This window comes from Styela clava, chromosome 2, assembly GCF_964204865.1.
Source record: "Styela clava chromosome 2, kaStyClav1.hap1.2, whole genome shotgun sequence".
Lineage (NCBI taxonomy): Eukaryota > Metazoa > Chordata > Ascidiacea > Stolidobranchia > Styelidae > Styela > Styela clava.
In genome coordinates, this window is record NC_135251.1 from 15,289,057 (window position 1) to 15,308,076 (window position 19,020).

The 19,020-nt window shown below is 32.7% G+C and overlaps 3 protein-coding genes across 4 annotated transcripts in view; 1 reads left to right on the forward strand and 2 right to left on the reverse strand.

The window, feature by feature from the left end:
• The window catches only part of LOC120335510 (H/ACA ribonucleoprotein complex subunit 2-like protein), a 33,729-nt gene that overhangs the window by 6,478 nt on the left and 8,231 nt on the right, over window positions 1–19,020 (forward strand). The gene's annotated exons all lie outside the window — the stretch shown is intronic.
• On the reverse strand, window positions 3,699–7,647 carry LOC120335508 (melatonin receptor type 1C-like). Its single transcript, XM_039403017.2, has 7 exons — window positions 7,510–7,647; window positions 6,513–6,656; window positions 5,919–6,067; window positions 5,508–5,642; window positions 5,225–5,353; window positions 4,397–4,601; window positions 3,699–3,947 (listed from the first exon to the last, which is right to left on the reverse strand). The coding sequence occupies exons 1-7, from the start codon at window positions 7,603–7,605 to the stop codon at window positions 3,777–3,779; spliced, it is 1,029 nt and encodes a 342-aa protein (XP_039258951.2). The 5' UTR covers window positions 7,606–7,647; the 3' UTR covers window positions 3,699–3,776.
• LOC120335507 (melatonin receptor type 1B-A-like) lies at window positions 8,482–17,308 on the reverse strand. Of its 2 annotated transcripts, XM_039403015.2 has the most exons (10): window positions 17,087–17,308; window positions 16,560–16,703; window positions 16,026–16,174; window positions 15,206–15,340; window positions 14,867–14,995; window positions 13,803–14,013; window positions 10,222–10,373; window positions 9,860–9,926; window positions 9,164–9,303; window positions 8,482–8,809 (listed from the first exon to the last, which is right to left on the reverse strand). In XM_039403015.2, the coding sequence occupies exons 1-9, from the start codon at window positions 17,201–17,203 to the stop codon at window positions 9,178–9,180; spliced, it is 1,230 nt and encodes a 409-aa protein (XP_039258949.2). In that variant the 5' UTR covers window positions 17,204–17,308; the 3' UTR covers window positions 8,482–8,809; window positions 9,164–9,177. The 2 variants fall into 2 exon arrangements, with proteins under 2 accessions (XP_039258949.2, XP_039258950.2); XM_039403016.2 differs by lacking the exon at window positions 15,206–15,340.

The window sequence follows — 19,020 nt, forward strand, 5'->3', positions numbered from 1 at the left end:
CAGTACGTCAATAGGAAATAAATGATCTAGTCAAACAATATCCATACGATATGTTTGGTGCGCTTGCAACTTCATGTATTTATTTGTTTTTGCACATTTATGAGCAACTGCGAGTTTGAACTTCACTTTAAGATACTTTTTGATCAGTTTTTATGTACTGATTGATTCATGCAAGAATGCGAGAATTTATATTTTAATCACTTGTACTTTCTAATTATAATATTATTGCAAACTCTTGTAATTCAATTCTGCACATGATTCACATACTTTGATCTATAGATTCATACTGCAATAAAATTTGATTATTCATGAAAACAATATTATAGGCGAATAGATCATACATATATATTTGGAACACATTAAAATTAATCTTACCTGCAAAGCTCCAATTTCTGACCAATAAATCTCTTCTGTGTTATTCATTCTATAAGTTCATTAATTTTCTACTTTTCAACCAACCGAAATTCAAATGCTTTTATTCGAAATATAAAATGAGCTTTGCATACGCACATGTAGACGATTATACTTATATAAAAGATCATTTCAACGACTATATCGACACTAACCAAACGTAAGGTATGACATAGCCCATAAATGCTTCCTTACTCATACAAACAAACAGATTTTTTATTGGTACTTGGCGTCTTCCGATAATTTGTTTCTATTGTTGACGTGTTTTGAGTAATTACGTCTATAAAACGACTCGTCGTAAAATATAGATTTCTGTTTTCATAAAGTGAATTTTTTGTATACTTCAGCGGGAAAAATATAGATTATAATAGATTACAATTATTTTTCATGACGTGATTCAGTGTTGTACGTCAGATCAAAACTAGAAAACTATCTATTAGTTTTTTGAAAAATCCTAGTACTACTGCATTTTAAGATAGCCAAGTGTTAGTACTATGGGTGGGGTCGTGGGATTCAGTTAAATTCGAAGTAAAAGAAAATACTTTATTCTCAATTACTGTAAAATACTACAAACTAACATGAATTGTGGAAAACACTCCACGTACAGCCATCAAATGAAACTATTATATTAAAGAACGAACAATCCTAAAATTGCAGACATACTGCAACGATGTATTCACAATTCAGTTAACATATAAATACCACGCATTTTATTAAATATCACACGCAGTGAATATTTTAGTCTTCCATGAATACTAGGTAATTCTAAAATTTAATTACTCCTTATTTTTATACAAATTTGGGAGCTCCAGAAGTATGTGTACAATATGGGGATAACTAATTTTGTTCGCCTACTTTACATCAAGTTGTGGTAAGGGACAGAAGCCTGTGGCAGGGGGTATATTCACTTGGCTAACATAAAAAGATCCCTAAACTCGTAATGAAACTAAAAAAGGGAAAAAATGAAAATAAAATTATGGCCTAACCGTAACCTGGTACACATAATTAGTACCCAAATTTGCACGACGCAAGGACTTGAATCCTAAAAGAAAATGGAAAGAGTATGAGAGTTTCAGTTGCTGAAGCCAGGGAGACAAATCATGTTAGAAAATTATCTCCAAAATTGCTCAAGCGGATTAAGATCAGTTGCAGTCACACCAGCCAGATTGTTTCATTATTGAAGTACAAACGTATCTTCTTAGTATGGCATATACGGTTTCTTAAATATTGAGATCCCGGCGTACCATCAAACGGGATTGATGTATATTGTTTCTATAAATTTTTTCCGTTAGACTAATTGATAAAATCATAATTATTGCTGAAATCTTGAAAACTTGATATATATCTTAAGTCGTATTAAGGTTGGTATATTGGAATCGATGTCACGAAAACGTTATCCGAAACTGTCTCCAATATTTTTAATATAATATATAAACCATTTTATACACAATGAACCGAACAAACTACGACTTGAGTTACCTTAATGCAACATTTTTTTCTGCAAAATACTCTGTTCTTTAAAAACCTAGATTTACGCTATAGTTCATTTTTACATAACTCCATTATCGCACATGAATGTTACTACAAAACTTGATTCTCACGAAACTACATTATCTCAAAAAAATTTTCGTGCCGAACTACATTGTCACCAAAGTCCGTCTACTAAAAAATAATCTGACGCAATCTTTTTCTCGTATTAAGAAAAATGATTTAGCATCACGCTATTTCTGGCTAGCAATCCTCAATGCTTTTTCAGTTACAAATAATAAGGCCTATAATTTTACCAAAGTTCAGATCAGATAGTATCATATAATATAATCTCATTGTAGTCTCATATTTGAAAATATTCATGCTATATATATATATATATCTTTATAAAATTCCGATATTTTTTCAAGTATATATGAAATCTCAACTGCCCAACAAACTACAGATCGGCATAACAAATACAAAATATTTTGGCAAAGGATGGACTCAATTATGTTCGAATTCATCACCTATTTTCAAGTACCTGTCACTCCCCACAACTCAACCATATTGTATTATCATAATTATTCGTTCGAGGAAAATATAACTTATAATAAATTACATTGGTATTTCCTGAAACAGCAGCAAAGGAGGTAGATTACGAGAATATTGAAACACACGCTTGAAAAATTGCCGAATACTTCAAAATTTTAATTTTGACAGTCGCATATAATATAAATATTAATCAAAAAAAAATCGACCCATTTGCTGTTTGTTCATGATAAAAGTACATAGACCAGGGTGACCCACAGAAACGGAACCAATACAATATGTTCCAAATAAACTGGGTTCCGTTTTTGGGGTCACTCAATATAATGGATTCGGATCTAAACTATCCAGCTTTAATATGTAGAATAGATTTAAAATACGTATTTATTTTGACTTCCGCAACAGAAAAGTTCCATATGTTTTCAATGCGAGTTAAAAAGTCAACTTACTATACCATTGACAATTAATCGGCTGACAGACCTTTGAACGGATATATTTAAATGCTGGACCGCAATAGGGATCCCGTACACAAGCGTGTTTTAGCTACAAATATTTCAATTTGCTTGATACGACGTGGTTCGTTTTGCTAAATCGTTGTTATTGTCGTCAGTCTTTTTGTTAGTTAAAAATCGCTTTTCTTCACAACTAAGGGTAAAAACAACTTGAAATTTTTCAAAGATGGAGAAGATCGCCAAAAAGCAATAACTTTTTTTGGACACGAAATGTACCGATGGATCATTTTGTTGAATTGTTGTGGTTGTTATTAGTATTCTTTTCTTTTGCTGTTGTGAACCTATTGCTTTCCTTTTTACCTACTGGACCAATTGCTTTGAAATCAGTGTTTGAAGGTTGTTGTTTTTGCTAGAAAGCTATTATACTTTTATTTATTTCAAAAATTTATGTTATACTCCATGGGATTCGTTTTTCACGTTGACGTTTTGTGTGATAACGTTATCAAAATTAAAAATGGCGCACCGTGCGGGGGTTCTGCGATCGCTTTCAGCAATGTTGGTCTTGTAAAAGATCTGATGCTACAGTTGTGACTCGAATCATTTGGTAGTTTGGTATTAATGTTGAGACTGGACGCATAAATCATCATCCGCGCGGGACTTGGAATTTGCATAAAATCAAACGGTTTTGTGATGACAAACTTGAAATGTTGCTGTTGTTCAGCTGTTATAAGGCAGTGGCAATCTACCTAGTATTAAGAGATGAGATTATATTGCTAAAATTGCATCATAGACTGCTGCTAGGCTTGATTTCTGCCAGTGGGTGTAGAACTTGCTTTGTTACGGTTTTATGAAATAGGGATTGTGTTCAAATTGAGCACGATACGGTGTAGATTTTTATTAAGAATTTGCAGAAGCATAACCCAGTTGCATGGATGCTGACTGATCACACTTTCCACACTGAAATATAAAATTAAAGAGTTTTTTGTATCTCTTCTTGAATGCCTGGTTCATGACTCCGTAGATTATAAAATTGACGCAAGAATTGCTGAGCGCTAACCAAACGAGCACCTAAAAAAGAAAGTTTGTAAACTAGTCGACTTTGACCTAATCGATAGCAAGAAATCTTTCCTACTCGCTTTAAAAGATTAATAATCTATATTGAGCAGTTATTTATAAATAAAAACGTGTTATTTAGAGGTAAATGGATATCGGTTTTCATATTTTGAAAATCTCGTAATTCTTTAAATGAAAATAAAAACATTCCCCCAAAATAAGCCCTACTGTTATTTTTTGAAAGAAAATTGAAATAATACGCTGTCTTATTTTTGGGGAAACACGGTAGATTATTTCTTGTTCATTATGTAATTATTTGTCTCCATTACAATTCCTGTTTTATAATTTTTCATTTCTTGAATCAGCAATGGCAATTCTGATTAAGTTCATTCAGGAGTGAATACATATGTTATGGCATCGGAAATGAATTTAAAATATGTTTTCCAACTATAAAAGGATGTTACCTTTTTAACATGAGGCTTCACATTCGAAGGATTAACCAAAGCATGCGCGGCGTATGGTGTCCAGCAAACAAAAAATACAACCACAGTCGTCATGAGCGTGTAAACTAGATTTCGCTCCTTAGTTAAAGATCTCGATCTACTTGACTGTGATGAGATACTTCTTTTTCCCAAACTTCGCACGTCTTGCAAACTTGACCGAACCTCTCTGTCATTATTTAAAAAAAATATTTGAATCTGGTTTTGCATACCTAATATGATAAAGTCAGTTAATATGAAATTGGATTCAGAACAAGACACCCATATATGACGCGATGCAAATGGTACGAGGGCCCCGATTGTTATGTCAATCGAAGCCATCAAAACGCACCACAAAATGAATGTTTTCATGCTTCATAGACCCCCGCAAAAACAATATGTTTTAGTCCGCCACATTCAGTCTAGGATGCTGAACTATCGTGACGGCCTGAATGTGGCCATAGCATTACTGACCACCTCTACCTTTGTTTTTGAATTTACGCGATGATTTACTGGTTTGTAGTTATTTGAACGTGTTTTTGGCGATAGTTTAACGGCTTATTTGCCTCTTTAGGATTTACAGGTTACTGTGTTACTTTATACTGTAAGGAGTACATAAGGATAGTAACTGTGTTTTTAACACTTTTAACCATTCATTGTTAAGAGTGCACCTGAAACAAAGTAGTTGCCCGATTTCATTTCCTACATAATTATTAGCACCGTCTTATGCCTGAAATTTTGACTGGTAAATATTACACATTTGATTGCACAGATTTCCAATTCGCGTAAATATTAATTAAACACTAGCTTTACCTAAATATATTGTAATAACTGAAGATTATCGTTCCAAGAGGTAAAACTACCGCAATCACAATGAGGAAAATTGCATACGAAAGGGATGCTGCATCATGCCAACCACATATTAGAGACTTTGCATCGTACCTAAAAATATAAAAATCGAACAATTGGCAAATTTCACTCGAAACTTATTTTATCCATCTTCAATAATCATAGAATAGAGTGCTGTTTAATAAATGTTTTACACGCCAGAAGTCTTGCTGAATTCAAAATAAATTATTATTGCGTATAAGCTTACGCGATATCTCCCCATCCCAGTACTGTTGGCATCGTAATAGCAATTGACCATATCCATGCTGACATTGCCAAACAAAGTCCAGCTCTTTTGGAAAACATTTGTCTGTAGCAAGAAGACTTCACAATAGCCCAGTATCTAAAAACATGTAATAATGAAGAGGAATGGACTATCTTATCACTTCATAATATATTATTATTATAATTGAACAAAAGCTCGAAAATATTAATTTTATAATTGAATAAAAGCTCGAACATTCGAAAATATTGAAGACATTTAAAAAAAAAAAGTAAAATATTGTTGATTTTTTGTTATAATGGTCAGCTTGGTATATTTGACGACGACAGCGATAAATTAGGAAATTACATTACATACTTTTCGTACTGTTACAACAGTGACGTTGCGTTAACTTACCTATTAGCAGCGATTAGGGCTAAATTACACAGTGAACAAGCACAAGTTGCGGTCACAATAAATCCGACCACCTCACAGAATATATCATCGACAACTCGCTTCGTCTTTATTATTGTGACAGCTATACATGGAAGTGTGATTGAGCATATCTTGTGACATAAAATAAGAAGACACAAACTTAACAGTAGGTTTCAAAAAGCTGAGAGTTGGTATTTCTTTGAATACTAATTCTAAAAAAGAATTGAGCTTTGTCAAGAATAGGCTACAACGTTTTTACACGAAATAGGTCAGTATTTGTAGCCAAGTTATTTCGTAAAACAAGCTTTCCAATCCCCCGCTTCATATTGCAATCAGTTGTAAAATATCATAATGCAGATTTAGACTTATAAATACAATGAAGTAAAATTTGACAACAATTTTGCAAATATTTTTTTTAGTGTGTTATGTGAAACGGCAATCGTATGGATAATAAAACTCGTCCTATATTTTAATTTGGTTTAGAAGTATTTACATGTCTGACAAACTGTCACCTGAGGTTTCAGGAAAAAATTATGTTCATTTGATAATATATACGAGTATGTAAAAGTAACTTACGAAAAAATCCGCTATTGCTAGATTTATAATAAATATATTCCCTCCAGAATGCACTTTCTTGTCCAGAATAATAGAAAATATGACGACAAGATTTCCGAGAGACCCCAATGCAATTATTGAGACGATATAAGCAAATTCGAAGTACTGGAAAATTAAATGTAAAAATATATTTAAATTGCAATTGTAAACAAACTGTCACCTAAAAATTTTGTTTTGTAATTTTGTAACTTTAAAAATTACTAGCAGACAGGCCTTTTCGGTAACCATGATTTGCGCATTAAAACGCTACAACCACGACTGAATTATAGTACGACTTGTATTGGGAAGCAGTAAAGATAAAATTATAACATGGCCTTACAGTGAAGCTGAGAAACGCTAATAATTTTTTTTGACAAAATTATAGTTCTAGCTAGGTGTAGTATGGGCTTCTAGAATTATTCAGCCATACTTTTATATAAGAAATGGTAGTTTAACTATTTGGCAATGTTTATTCTCGAGAAACTGTTTTATGCCGCGATATAACTTACAACTGAAGTTGAACATCCAGTATACCTACACTCGTTTAATCATTGAAAAAATAGAATGGGTTGAAACCTGGAATATACTCTCTAGCTGTGCCAGAATCAGGTTATAGCAAGGGCAATATTAGTCTTAAACTTAAACCTTTGTCATTAGGCATACAAAAGCGATTTAAAAGTGATCTAATAAGTTTTTGTTCGGCAAACATAATCTACCTCGCTTGAGGCTGGGCTGATTATTTCTAGCACTAGAACTTTCATCCAGAATATATATCAGCACGGCTTAGCATGTACTCCTTGGAATCGGAGTCGGCATTATAATTTCCCAACTAGAGTCGAAGTCGATTGTAATTTTTTTTTTTCTCACTACCCTGACTTACGGGAGTAAGCCGTAAGCAAAATACATATGCAACAACAGTTCGCCAACGATTTTCAACCTTAACTATGCTTATATATGTTTAAATTGAAATTATACTAACTTGCAAGACTCCAAATTGCGGCCAGTAGTTTATCCTTGTTCCCGTTGTTATATCGACGCTATCGCTAGAATTTGCCCACATATAAGATTGATTCATATTTTCCTTGTTTTATTTTTATATTTCTTTGATATACATAAGGTTCATTTATACTACCTCCAACTACAGACTTATGCCATACTAACACAAGTTATTTCGACAAAACGTCGATTCGATAGTGTTCGAATTCATCGCCTATTCTCAAGTACCTGTCACGCACCACAAATCAATCATTTATATTATTACGTTATTCGTTCGACGAAAAGATAACTTAATTAATATATGCACTCTTAGGAAACTTAAGAGTTTTGTATTTCCTCAAACGTAGCGTAGTGAAACTATAGGCTACGAGAATATGGAAATTCACAAAGATGGAAAAGACGCTTTTTTGAAGGAAATCAGCCCACTACATGTGAATTTCGACACCCGTAACATAGAAGTTTCATAATATGTTCTCAGCGTAAGGTGAAAAGTAAACAACATACGTTGACAAACAATCAGATGACGGACCTTTGAACCGAGATACCTAAATGAAGAATGATAGCAATCCGGGCCAGAAGCGTATTTCGGATGTTTCTCATTTGTTTATACAATCACGATACCTAAATATTCATCAAATAAATTTCTTATCATTGTAAAAAGTAGGTAAGTCGCATGTGTTTATTCTATAAACTCCACTCAGGAATTCTGTTTCTTTGCACTTGCTGATTTCTTCCACAAAAACAGCTTTTGTAAACGTTCGACGATGTGTCTTTATTTGTTCATAAACATCCTTGCTAAAAATAAGTTTTTTTATGCATATTTTATACGCGGATCCGCATACGGATTGGTCCGAAATAGTCCCTGCCTGCACACTCATTTTTTATTTCTCTCAACTGTCATATTTTTGGGAAAAAGTCTCTCTTAATGCACTGTAAAGTAAACAAAATTGCAATATTAGTAATATGCCTTGAATGACCTAATATTCGTAAACTATAAACTTTGTATATATAAATTATTTTGTATATAAAAACAGTTGATATGAATTCTCTCAGTATATTTTGCTTGTCCTTAATGAGTAGAGAAATAACCTGTTATAAGATCACGCCCCTGTATTTTTTTATCAAACGCAAAACGTGTTGTTATAAATATTGTCTTTTCATTGGTAATTCTGTACCCGCGAAATAAACATATGCTGTTGAGATATATATAGATAAATAAATAAAATCATCAAGCAGTAAGTAGAATTCGTTGAACCAGGTCACTCGACATCTGCTGTAATATTCTGGATAAAAAATAAAAATAAAATTGACTTTTTCAAACCAACTATTTTTTAATTACCCAACAAATAGTATACATATTCATTTATGCGTACAAATAAACAACTTGCAAAATATTAATAATGTTAAACTATTGAGCAACAAAGTAGATTCTTACTTGCATTGACATAAAAATATAAGTATTGAGATGGGTAAAGTCAAGTTCTAATTTATAATACAACAATACGTTGAAAATTGAATAGCTTAAAAGTAGCAATATTGATTATAAGTTGTAACGTAATTGTAATTTGTAACATTGTAATTTGGGTTGAAGCTTATTGATTCGTTTTGATAGAACTATCTACATGAGTATTATTCACCTAAATGTTGCCAATTAGGCCAACCTGACGCCTTTGAAAACCTTCAATTCATCCCGTGTCTGGGAATCTACCGTGGAATTGTTGAGTGCTCTTATTAAATTATATTCACGACTTTCCGATGGTCGATTGAGCTCTCGAAGCTATAATAAAAAAAAAATTCTAATATTAAAAAAAAAAATACATCGTTTTAATCTTCTAAAGTGTATCTTGTAAATCGATTGTTAATCCGTTATCAAAAGTTTATTTTTCCATCACACTGAAGATACACCATGTACAAACAAAATAATAAATAAAAAAGGGCATTCCAGGGTGGTCCATAAGCCAATAGTAGTTATCGAGCCGCGACACGTGTTATTAAGCGGAACAGTAATTAACATGAAATTAGACAAAGGTCGGACAAAATATATTAAAAAATGTTTACGTCAGAGTACGTACAATTTCGAAAATATTGTTATGAATTTGGTAGGCGCATTCGTCACTGTGCGTAAAAATAGTTACTGTTTTCTAGATTTTGCTCACTGACGACATTAAAATATATTATTAACTGAATTTATACATTATCTAACATCTCCGATTTAATGCTTGATTGAAAAGAAGGAACAGCATGTCAAGATAATGGAGAGACATGATTCGTCACTTTTTTAAATAAAAGAAACATGAGACAGAAAACGTTTGAATATTAAAAGATTCATTTACCGCGATTGGAGAATTTCCTGCGTTTTTAATCCGAGAACGATCTCCTGTCCCTGGAGAACTACAGCCACTGAATAAAAGAAATGCAACTAAAAAAGGGCATCTATGTTGCATAAATCAACCATGGCGAGACTAAATTGTTTGCTACACTAAGTAACTACGGATAAATAGGGCCTGGAAGCTTACTATGCACGTTAGGGCATAGTTATTCGGAAACCATAAAGTATTAATGTGAAATATTCATCATTTCTTTCTTGAGTTAAGATAAATTTATTATATATACATCAGGTTATATTTAAGAGGAGTTTTAATTGAATAATCGTATTTTTAATAATTTTTGTATATTATATGATTATTTTTTATACCTCGCACTTTGTCGTCTGGACGAAGTTCCTCTCTTGATGCAACGGAATATAAATTGAAATAATTTACGATATCTTTTCTTGAAAGCAGGATTTAGAGTTCCATAAATAATAAAATTGGCGCTGGAGTTACTTAATGCCAGCCAAACAAGAACCTGTACATAAGTTGGAAACATTAGTTATATAGTCACCTTTTTTATAGCCTTTCTTGAAACAAAAAATAAAAAATATAGTACACGATTAGAATAACATTTTTATAGCTTATTTCAGTTGCAGTTGGATTTAAATGTTGGCTCCGACGTTATTATTCATATTTATAATTAATCAGTTGCTATTAGTGTCAAATGTTCGTGTTTAAAGGTATCGTTTACTATGCATTCCTTTATAATATGGTCGTTTACTCGAGTCCTACTTGGTTAGAAAAACTATTTCTTTAATTGTGGAAACAAACACGAAAGAAAGCAACTTGTCGAAGATTTTATTAACACGATATTTGTAAGCGTAGTTGCTCATTTATTAGTGGTCAGAAATAGAAATAGCTAGAAGAAAAAGTAAAAATCTTAAATGTGTATAAAGGTAGATGTGGAAAAGGGCGACTGGAATCTCCAAACCGTAACGTTGAAAATTTAGCACCACTTGTCTGAGCTCTTTTCTAACGCTCGGTATAATATTAATTAGCCAAACTTGAAACGAAATATACAAGTAATTTCTACGTAATTCTAATATGTATATATATTGAACATATATAGCTTTAATCTCGCATAAGACACATTAACAACATTCATCTCTAACGACATCTTGGGAGGAAAATAAAACATGATAACGACAAGAGAGCGATGCTAAAATATATAGACACGTAAACCAACAACAATAAGAAGAACAACATAATATCAAAGCAATCCATAGGTACACTCCGTGTCTAAGTATAGCATGTTGCTTCACGGAATATGAACGGCATTATAATATTTTATAATATCATGCAACATCTGCATCTCATTATTCCCCGCTTAAAAAGAAATGGATCCAGACTCGGTAAGGGACCAAGACAACACTCCGATCGTTGGTATTCATTTGAGAGGGGAAATTCTGAGGAACTCAATCTCTTAACTCAATTATTTATCATTAAATTGAAAAAACGAGAAGTAGCATATACGTGATGTGAATTGTATCTCATCTCCTTCGTTAATTTCAAAATGAGCCCAAAAAAGTGGTTTAAAATCAGCAAGCATTTCTATATTATAGAGCATAATTATCATCGATTAATATTCATGATTGACAAACACAACAAGCAAATGTTTATACTGAGCGCGCAAATTATTTTAATTAAAAATTGAATTTAATAACTTTGTGAGAAAGTTACTTGACATTCAGAAATGTACATATTTAGAATATCAAAAGATATATTCTTGTTTTCGGTTTGGTTCCAAAAAAAATTTTCAGTGGCAAATCCCACCTTAAATACAAAAGAAAATAAATAAATGAGCAATTGAATTTGAGAGATAATTCGATCAATAAATGTGGCTTTCACTTTGACCATTATTCAACCGGTACACGCTCTGAACTTTTTAGCTTAAAAAAATCAGTGAGAAGTAATACCACACCCAGTATTTGATTGCATTTTATAAGCCACGAATCATTTATATATGACAAAAGCCAATATCGAAATTGTTTAGAATACTTATTTAGCGGTGGTGATTTAGCCCACACTCGGGCGTAAATAATAATAGACATAATTGTTGTCTTAATAAGATGAAACTTCATTGTTATTTCTATCATTAAATCTGGCTCGATATAAAATTGAGAGGTGTGACAAAATTGCTTCCGTATTAGTATAAAAATAGAATAAATTGATGTATAAAAAAAAGATTTAATATATTCACCTGCCAAATTGACAAGTAAACAAACACTCGCGCTTTACTCTTGAAATCTCCTGGTAAAAACGTGTTTGATTTCAAACTTCTAGTCTAGCTAGACATTTTATAAGCAAACTCTATTTGTACCCACATTTTACAGTATAAGATTTACATAGTAAATTTTAAGAAAATATTATTTGGTTTTAGTTCCACTCACAGTGGCGGCCGATTGGTATTTGTTTTAAACGTCCCGTCGATTTATAGCAAATTTTGACCAAGTTCCAATGAAGCCCATAAGCTGTTCTTTTGTCTCGGAATTCGTACATTTACAATAATCGTTTATCGCGAGATGTAAGTTTAATTAGAACAACAGTAATGTTTTAGATCAAAAAACTTATTAAAAAATGACATCATGTTTACTAAATCTACGTTGCTGTTTTTATAATGTCACAATATATCAGTATTTTCAGTGAACTTACTTTATTGATCGAACCTCTTGGATAAAGTTTCCCTAATGACAAAACAAAATTTACTATTAGGGCGACTGAAGTCTGAACGGTGTTTTGGTACACCGTTGGTTATAGCCGGATCAAATTTCAATACGAAAATTTAAAATTGAATCATGGAAAGACATCGGATGTTTGTTTTCGATATCTGCCTATTATACCCGGTCCATACAATTTCCTGCGGGGATTTGTATTCCGGTACACTTGTTAGATGCATAAATTTGACTTGTATGTGATTGGTAGTAGGTGGTATGTGATCTTGACAGAAATTTTTCTATAATGCGAAAATAATGAGTTAATTCGATTTCTATGGTTTTGGCCATGTGCCGTTAAGTTTTAAAATCCAACGCACTTGACCTTCATTTACGATAGGATATGGTATTGTTATCGTTCAGAAGGATAAGACGACCTAATCACATGACGAATCACGGTCTCTTGTTCGGCCTGGTTTATTATGAATTGAACATTCAATCAAATCAGATATCATTTCCGAATTCAGCAGCACACATGAATGTAATGTTAAACTGAAATATACATGATCAGATACAAAGTACAATTTTTGGTGGATCAGTCAATGATGGATCGTGTTTTATGTAGCAATCATCGTAATTATATCGTAAATCAACTGGTACCAATAAAACGGGAAACACTGTCAACTTCGAGTATTATATGTTAAACTTCGAAACTTGATTTTGTTCTAAATACCTTTTGAGACTATGTAAAGATATACATTTTGGTTTTGTTTGAAGGCATCTCAATGTTAAGTCGAAACGATGTTGCTCGTGGCTGTTCGTCGTGTTAGGAAGGCATTTTCGCTAAGTCTAATTTCACAAGACCTCAAAATTAAGTTTGGAACGATTCAAAATTTTTGAGCAATCACTTTCGCTCTTATAATTTAAAAATTTAAGCAAATCATTTTCAAGTTTACAGTGAAAATATCAATGCATTTTACTCCAATTTAATGTTACGTCAAAGTGATTTCTGAATATTGAGAGCACACTATAAACAGGCATGACCTTTGTTAATATTTTAATCAAAAAATGCCATGGAAGATATTCGGCCCTTGCAGTAGAAACCTAATAAAACCTAATAAATTTTTCAACTCTCTTCAAAATAATATTTTTAAAGAACGTGCTGAAATTATATAAACAGAAGGCATATAAAGTGCGTTAAAAACATACTCTTGCACTTCCAATAGAATGAAATTGAAAATTTATTTGTTTACCTTCTTGGCGTGTGGTGATATGTGTTCAGGATCAATTAAAACGTGTATTGCATAAGGGCTCCAACATACGCAAAAAACAATCACAGTTGATACAAGTGTATAAATTAGACTACGCTCTCTCTGCATAGATCGTCGTTTTCTATCGCCAGAATTAAGACTATTCCCGTTTGATGCCAAGTTCCGCGTCCATCGGCCACTAGCTCGAACGGTGCTATGCAATAAAAAAAATATAAAAATAATGTATGTTTGCTTGATTTTGAAGGAGGGATATGTTTCCTAATGCATCTTCATGTCATTATCCGAACGAAGCTGCGTGGTGTCACTTAATTGAACGGAATTACTGTGTTACTAAAAACAATACTAGATTTTAAATGTACGATATGAATTTGCTAACTCCTAACAATCGGAGTGACGGCTAACAATCTAACCAGACAACTGAATTTTCGAGATGACTATCTTGATATTGGCAGATGAGTTACACACTAATCCATTATGCCGATTACGTATTTTATTGTATATTGTTGCATTATTCAAAACAATACGGATAAAACCTCAAACAGGCGTGGTTATGTAGAATGTATTAAATTATCTGATTTTTCCATAATATGAATAAAATGATCAGGCTAATGCGTTCAATTAACAGGATTTTCCACGGGACATAATTTTCCCGTCCCATCCCATGACAATTTATGCCTTTTCCAGCCAATTCCACAGGACGTTTCTCGTGGGGTTTCTGTGGGAGTGACAATCCCATGACCAAGTCTGGTAAAAGTTAAAAGTGCATTTATTTATTTATCTATCCGATGTTCCACCACAAAACGAATAATAGATACAAAAAGTTTTAGAAAGCTAGAAATAAAAACCAAGGGTAGCTTCTCAAGTTGCCATAAGGAAAAATGTCAATTTCACCCCATGGGATTCTCATGGGGAGGAAGGCAATCCCATGACAAAGCCTGCAAGTTCATAAATTACCAAGTCATCTTTGAGATGTACGATTTCTAAAACGATGCAGCACTTGTGACAAATATTTATGTACATTCTTACGATAACTTGCAGCAAATTACCTGAAAATTTTATAATATGAGAAAGCAATTATTCCCAACGGTAAAAGAACCCCGACAAATATTAGAAATATTGAATAAGATAGTGATGCTGTATCCGACCATCCACACACCAAAGCTTTGGCATCAAACCTGTTTGTATTAAAAGAAAAGATTCAAAATTCTCTGGCAAATTTCAATTTCAAGTTCATGCTGATTTAGGTTGAACATCAAAATAAACTCGGCAATAAAAATATAACCTAGGCTAGAGTCCAGAGAGTGAATAATTAAAATTTCGAATGCAATATTGAGCTACAAATATTTCTTTTCGAGTTGTAAAATACGTAGAATAACAATACGTACGTTAATCCTCCCCAACCAAGTACTGTAGGAGACACAAGTAAAATCGACCATATCCATGCAGATATTGCCATGGTCAATCCAATTTTTCGGGTGAATAAACGTCTGTAAGAAGCTGAGCGCACGACTGCCCAATATCTGTACATAACATGGACATGTGGCATTGTTTTAGAAGTTAAATGTTTGTAGTATTAGGTAGGTTCATAATTCATCCTATCAGAAATACTCTGTGCAGCAATTTGAATTGAATGACCTACTGAACTATCCGTTGAATATTGTACTGTTGATAGTTTTGGTAGGTGTATAATAAAGAGCGCATTTTTGACGTGCGAAAATTTATTGCACGTTGTATAACATAGATTTCAATTTTCGAGTTACGTAATATGTTACTACAGGCGATTATGTTATCGGTAATAAATGTAATAAAACAAACGAAAGCAAATATATCTATGACCTGACTGAAAACGATTTTTGATTGGTAAATCGTAATAAAGTCTAGGCGTGTTCGTCATAATTTCATCTTTTACCAACTGAATATAATGGTTTGTTAATAGCTAGCTGCTAGAATGTTTTCCATCTGCACATTATGCAAGACAAACTCATAAAACTATTCCATGGCAGAGCCACTTTTTTTTGTTTGTTTCGAGATGCATGGACTTCATGATTGAGCAAGCTATAATCGACCAGCGTTTCAGGCCCGGAAAGCACACACCATCAAAAATGTGAAAGATTTATAATGGAGAAAATTTAGAAAAGACCATGCTATTCTGATTTATTTCCGTCTAGGTTATAAATTATTAAAGTATCCACATTCACATCTTACCTATTCACTGCAATGAGACATAAATTACACACAGAACAAGCGCACGTTGCCGTAACAATATATCCAACGATATCGCATAAGAAAGGACTGAGTGCATTAGATTTGATAATAATGTTCACGGCTACTGATGGTAGAGTTATTGAACACACCTGCCAGAAATAATATTGATTAATTAAGACTACGAAAAATACGATGAAACAGAAAATAATGCTGTGTCTTTACACTTCTTCACAGCACACACTTGGAACAATTCTACCTATTTCCATTTTGGAGCACCAGTCGCAACCAAAAATAAACAATATTGACATTCTAGTGAATTTAAATAGATTCGCTTAATACGTTAAAATGTCGACTTCTAGTTTTAGTTTATAAATTTATTACTATTTTATTATTCATTCTCTATGTAAAATGCAAATATTCCGCTGCAGAATAATCAATTGGGCAATTGTATCATATGTTACAAAAATGAGTAAAATTGAAAAAGTTTCTTTTGATCAAATCTGATTTGATCAAATAAAACTTATTGATACTCACCAAAAGATCCGCAACTGCCAAGTTTATAATGAAAATATTTCCGCTCGTGTGAATTTTTTTCTCTAGTACGATGGAGGATATCACAATAATATTTCCAAACAATCCCAAAATAATTATCAGCAAAATATATGAGAACTCAAAGTACTGGAAAATAGTTTTGAAGGATTGTATAACTAGAATGGATATAGACACAATAATAATATTTATAAAACAGCATTGGTTTTATTTATTTGGGCCATTGGCACACATTATTAAATATACTGCTGATTTTTTGTTTTGTTTAATCAAATTTGTTCCTTTGATTAGTAGAGGGGGCTTGGACATATTTTTTTTTTAAATTTACTTTGTGAAGAACTTGTTTCGAAAAGGAAAAACATTTTTTTATTGAATTACACACACACACATTTAATTCCAAGCAATGAGTTCTAAGAAATAGAAGCTGCATTCAAAAATGCAAATTTTTTTTCAAAAAATATAGTAAATCAGAAATAACTTGGACTGCATATTATAGTTTAATTTATACTTACTTGTAACACTCCGAACTCCGGCCAGTAATCCACAGTTGATATTGTGGCGTTGTAACTCTCTAATTCGTTTCTGCTGGTATTGTTTGTATAATTAACCATGTCTTTATAAAATTGCATAAAAGTCCCGGAATCTGAACCTCCGACACGAATAAAAGCGAAATTTTATAGATGAGCAGAATTGTTTGTAAACATAATTATTATTGACATCTTATTTGTCAACTAACGCTCTTATTTGTTTAATATTTTATTACTGAAAGTAATGAAAACACAAATATTTATCATCATTAGCAGTATACGTATGATTTGTTTTTCAAAATTCATGACTTAGAATGGTCAACCTCAACCCTAAACACGGCCGAAAATATTTGGCGTGACTCGGGATTCCGTATAACGCACCCGAGTGTGCATAATGTAATTTGGTATGAACTAAGGCCTTCATATTGATTCCTTGACTATATGCATTTTTAATTTCATGGTCTCTTGTTGAGAATATTTTATATTTGGATAACCAGAAAACTATGTGCACCGTGATTACCCATTCCTTTAGGATATTTATATCTTTGGTTTGAAGCAACTCGTGTGGAAATGTTACTGAGCTGTCAATACAGATGAGGACAAATGATAATCTAACGTTCTCAAAAATATCCAAATGCTTCATTTCCTTGCAACGATTCATCTGTTAACGTATAGTGACATAGCCTGGCTATTTTCCAAAATGGATACAATAAAAAGGTATCATGAGCAGCATCGCACATTACATTTTATCAATAATGTAGCGAACTTTGTTTTTAAACTTGTCGATGTTGTGTTCGGTTGTAAATTTCAATTACAATTAAGATTCTCTATAGTCTATAAAAATAATACCATCACATGACACATTGTATTACGCAACGTCTGTTCTATCTTATACGGTTTGTATTTCATTTAGTATAGCTGATTTCACCGAATTACAACTACTTCTAATATCGACACGGAACTATACGCCGTTGTACAATATCAGTTTTATTGTAGTCGCGATCATCTTAGACATACCTGGAACTCTATGTCTGAAAAGTAAATTTTTGGGCCGTATACTTTTTCTTCGCGCCTCGAACTGTTCTCTGGTGTCGCGTTTTTGTGAATATGACGTCACGTTTTCTTATTTTCTGTTTGTATTCAATGTCCTCCCCTAAATTTTGCATCTTAACTAGGCAAGTTAGTCTCTTTGATTTAGATCTTTGCCAACTGCTCGGGATACACTTCAATCCAAACGTACGTAACAATATTTGTACTGCAATAAAATAAAGGCCTTTTTCTAAAATGAGAGATGAAATTTTAAATGAAGTATAAATTGCTTAAAATCAGGTGATACTACGATGCCTTTAGGCGCAATCAATTTTTATGGTTACCAAGTGTCCGACAATGTTTATCAAGCTTGTTTATTTTGGGAAGGTATTATTGACAAATATATTTATTTGAGAAAGCTATACTTCACCCAAAGTTATTTTATCTTCGTTGACATTTTTCGCAAGCCTGATGTCTTTCGTTTTCGAGCCTTTTCTTGAGAAAAGAAAATTTGAGAAACCCAATGTACTTAGGGGTATGGTCGAATTTGGATACTGCGAGAAATACTTGGTGTCGTGGGTGATTGGGTAAAGCGCCGTGAAATATAGACACGTATTTGTGGCAAACTAGGATCGGTTTATGTGGTTCTGATCTGTTATATTATCAGTTTAAATATGTTGCGATTCAATGGCTATTCTTGGGTCTGGTTCGGTTATCTGGCCGTCAGCAACCATTCCCTTTTACAACCAACCATATTTCGGCGGCTAATTCATCATTTTTGCCATTTATGAAAAAGATTGTGAAGTATCAATCCAAAATTCAAGTTTATCCGAATTCAATATATATATTCGTAATTGTCAGAAATAAGTAAAACCATGCACGACTAAAAA

What these genes read in the sequence shown, in the direction of transcription:
- LOC120335507 (XM_039403015.2), bottom strand. Translation starts at nt 17,203, where the DNA reads ATGCAATTTTATAAAGACATGGTTAATTATACAAACAATACCAGCAGA. An exon ending in CGGAGTTCGGAGTGTTACAA is followed by an intron (nt 16,704 to 17,086) that starts GTAAGTATAAAT and finishes ACTATTTTCCAG; the next exon opens with TACTTTGAGTTCTCATATAT. An exon ending in TCCAGACGACAAAGTGCGAG is followed by an intron (nt 9,927 to 10,221) that starts GTATAAAAAATA and finishes TCTTTTATTCAG; the next exon opens with TGGCTGTAGTTCTCCAGGGA.
- LOC120335508 (XM_039403017.2), bottom strand. Translation starts at nt 7,605, where the DNA reads ATGAATCAATCTTATATGTGGGCAAATTCTAGCGATAGCGTCGATATA. An exon ending in CGCAATTTGGAGTCTTGCAA is followed by an intron (nt 6,657 to 7,509) that starts GTTAGTATAATT and finishes TTAATTTTCCAG; the next exon opens with TACTTCGAATTTGCTTATAT. An exon ending in CTGGGATGGGGAGATATCGC is followed by an intron (nt 5,354 to 5,507) that starts GTAAGCTTATAC and finishes TTATATTTTTAG; the next exon opens with GTACGATGCAAAGTCTCTAA.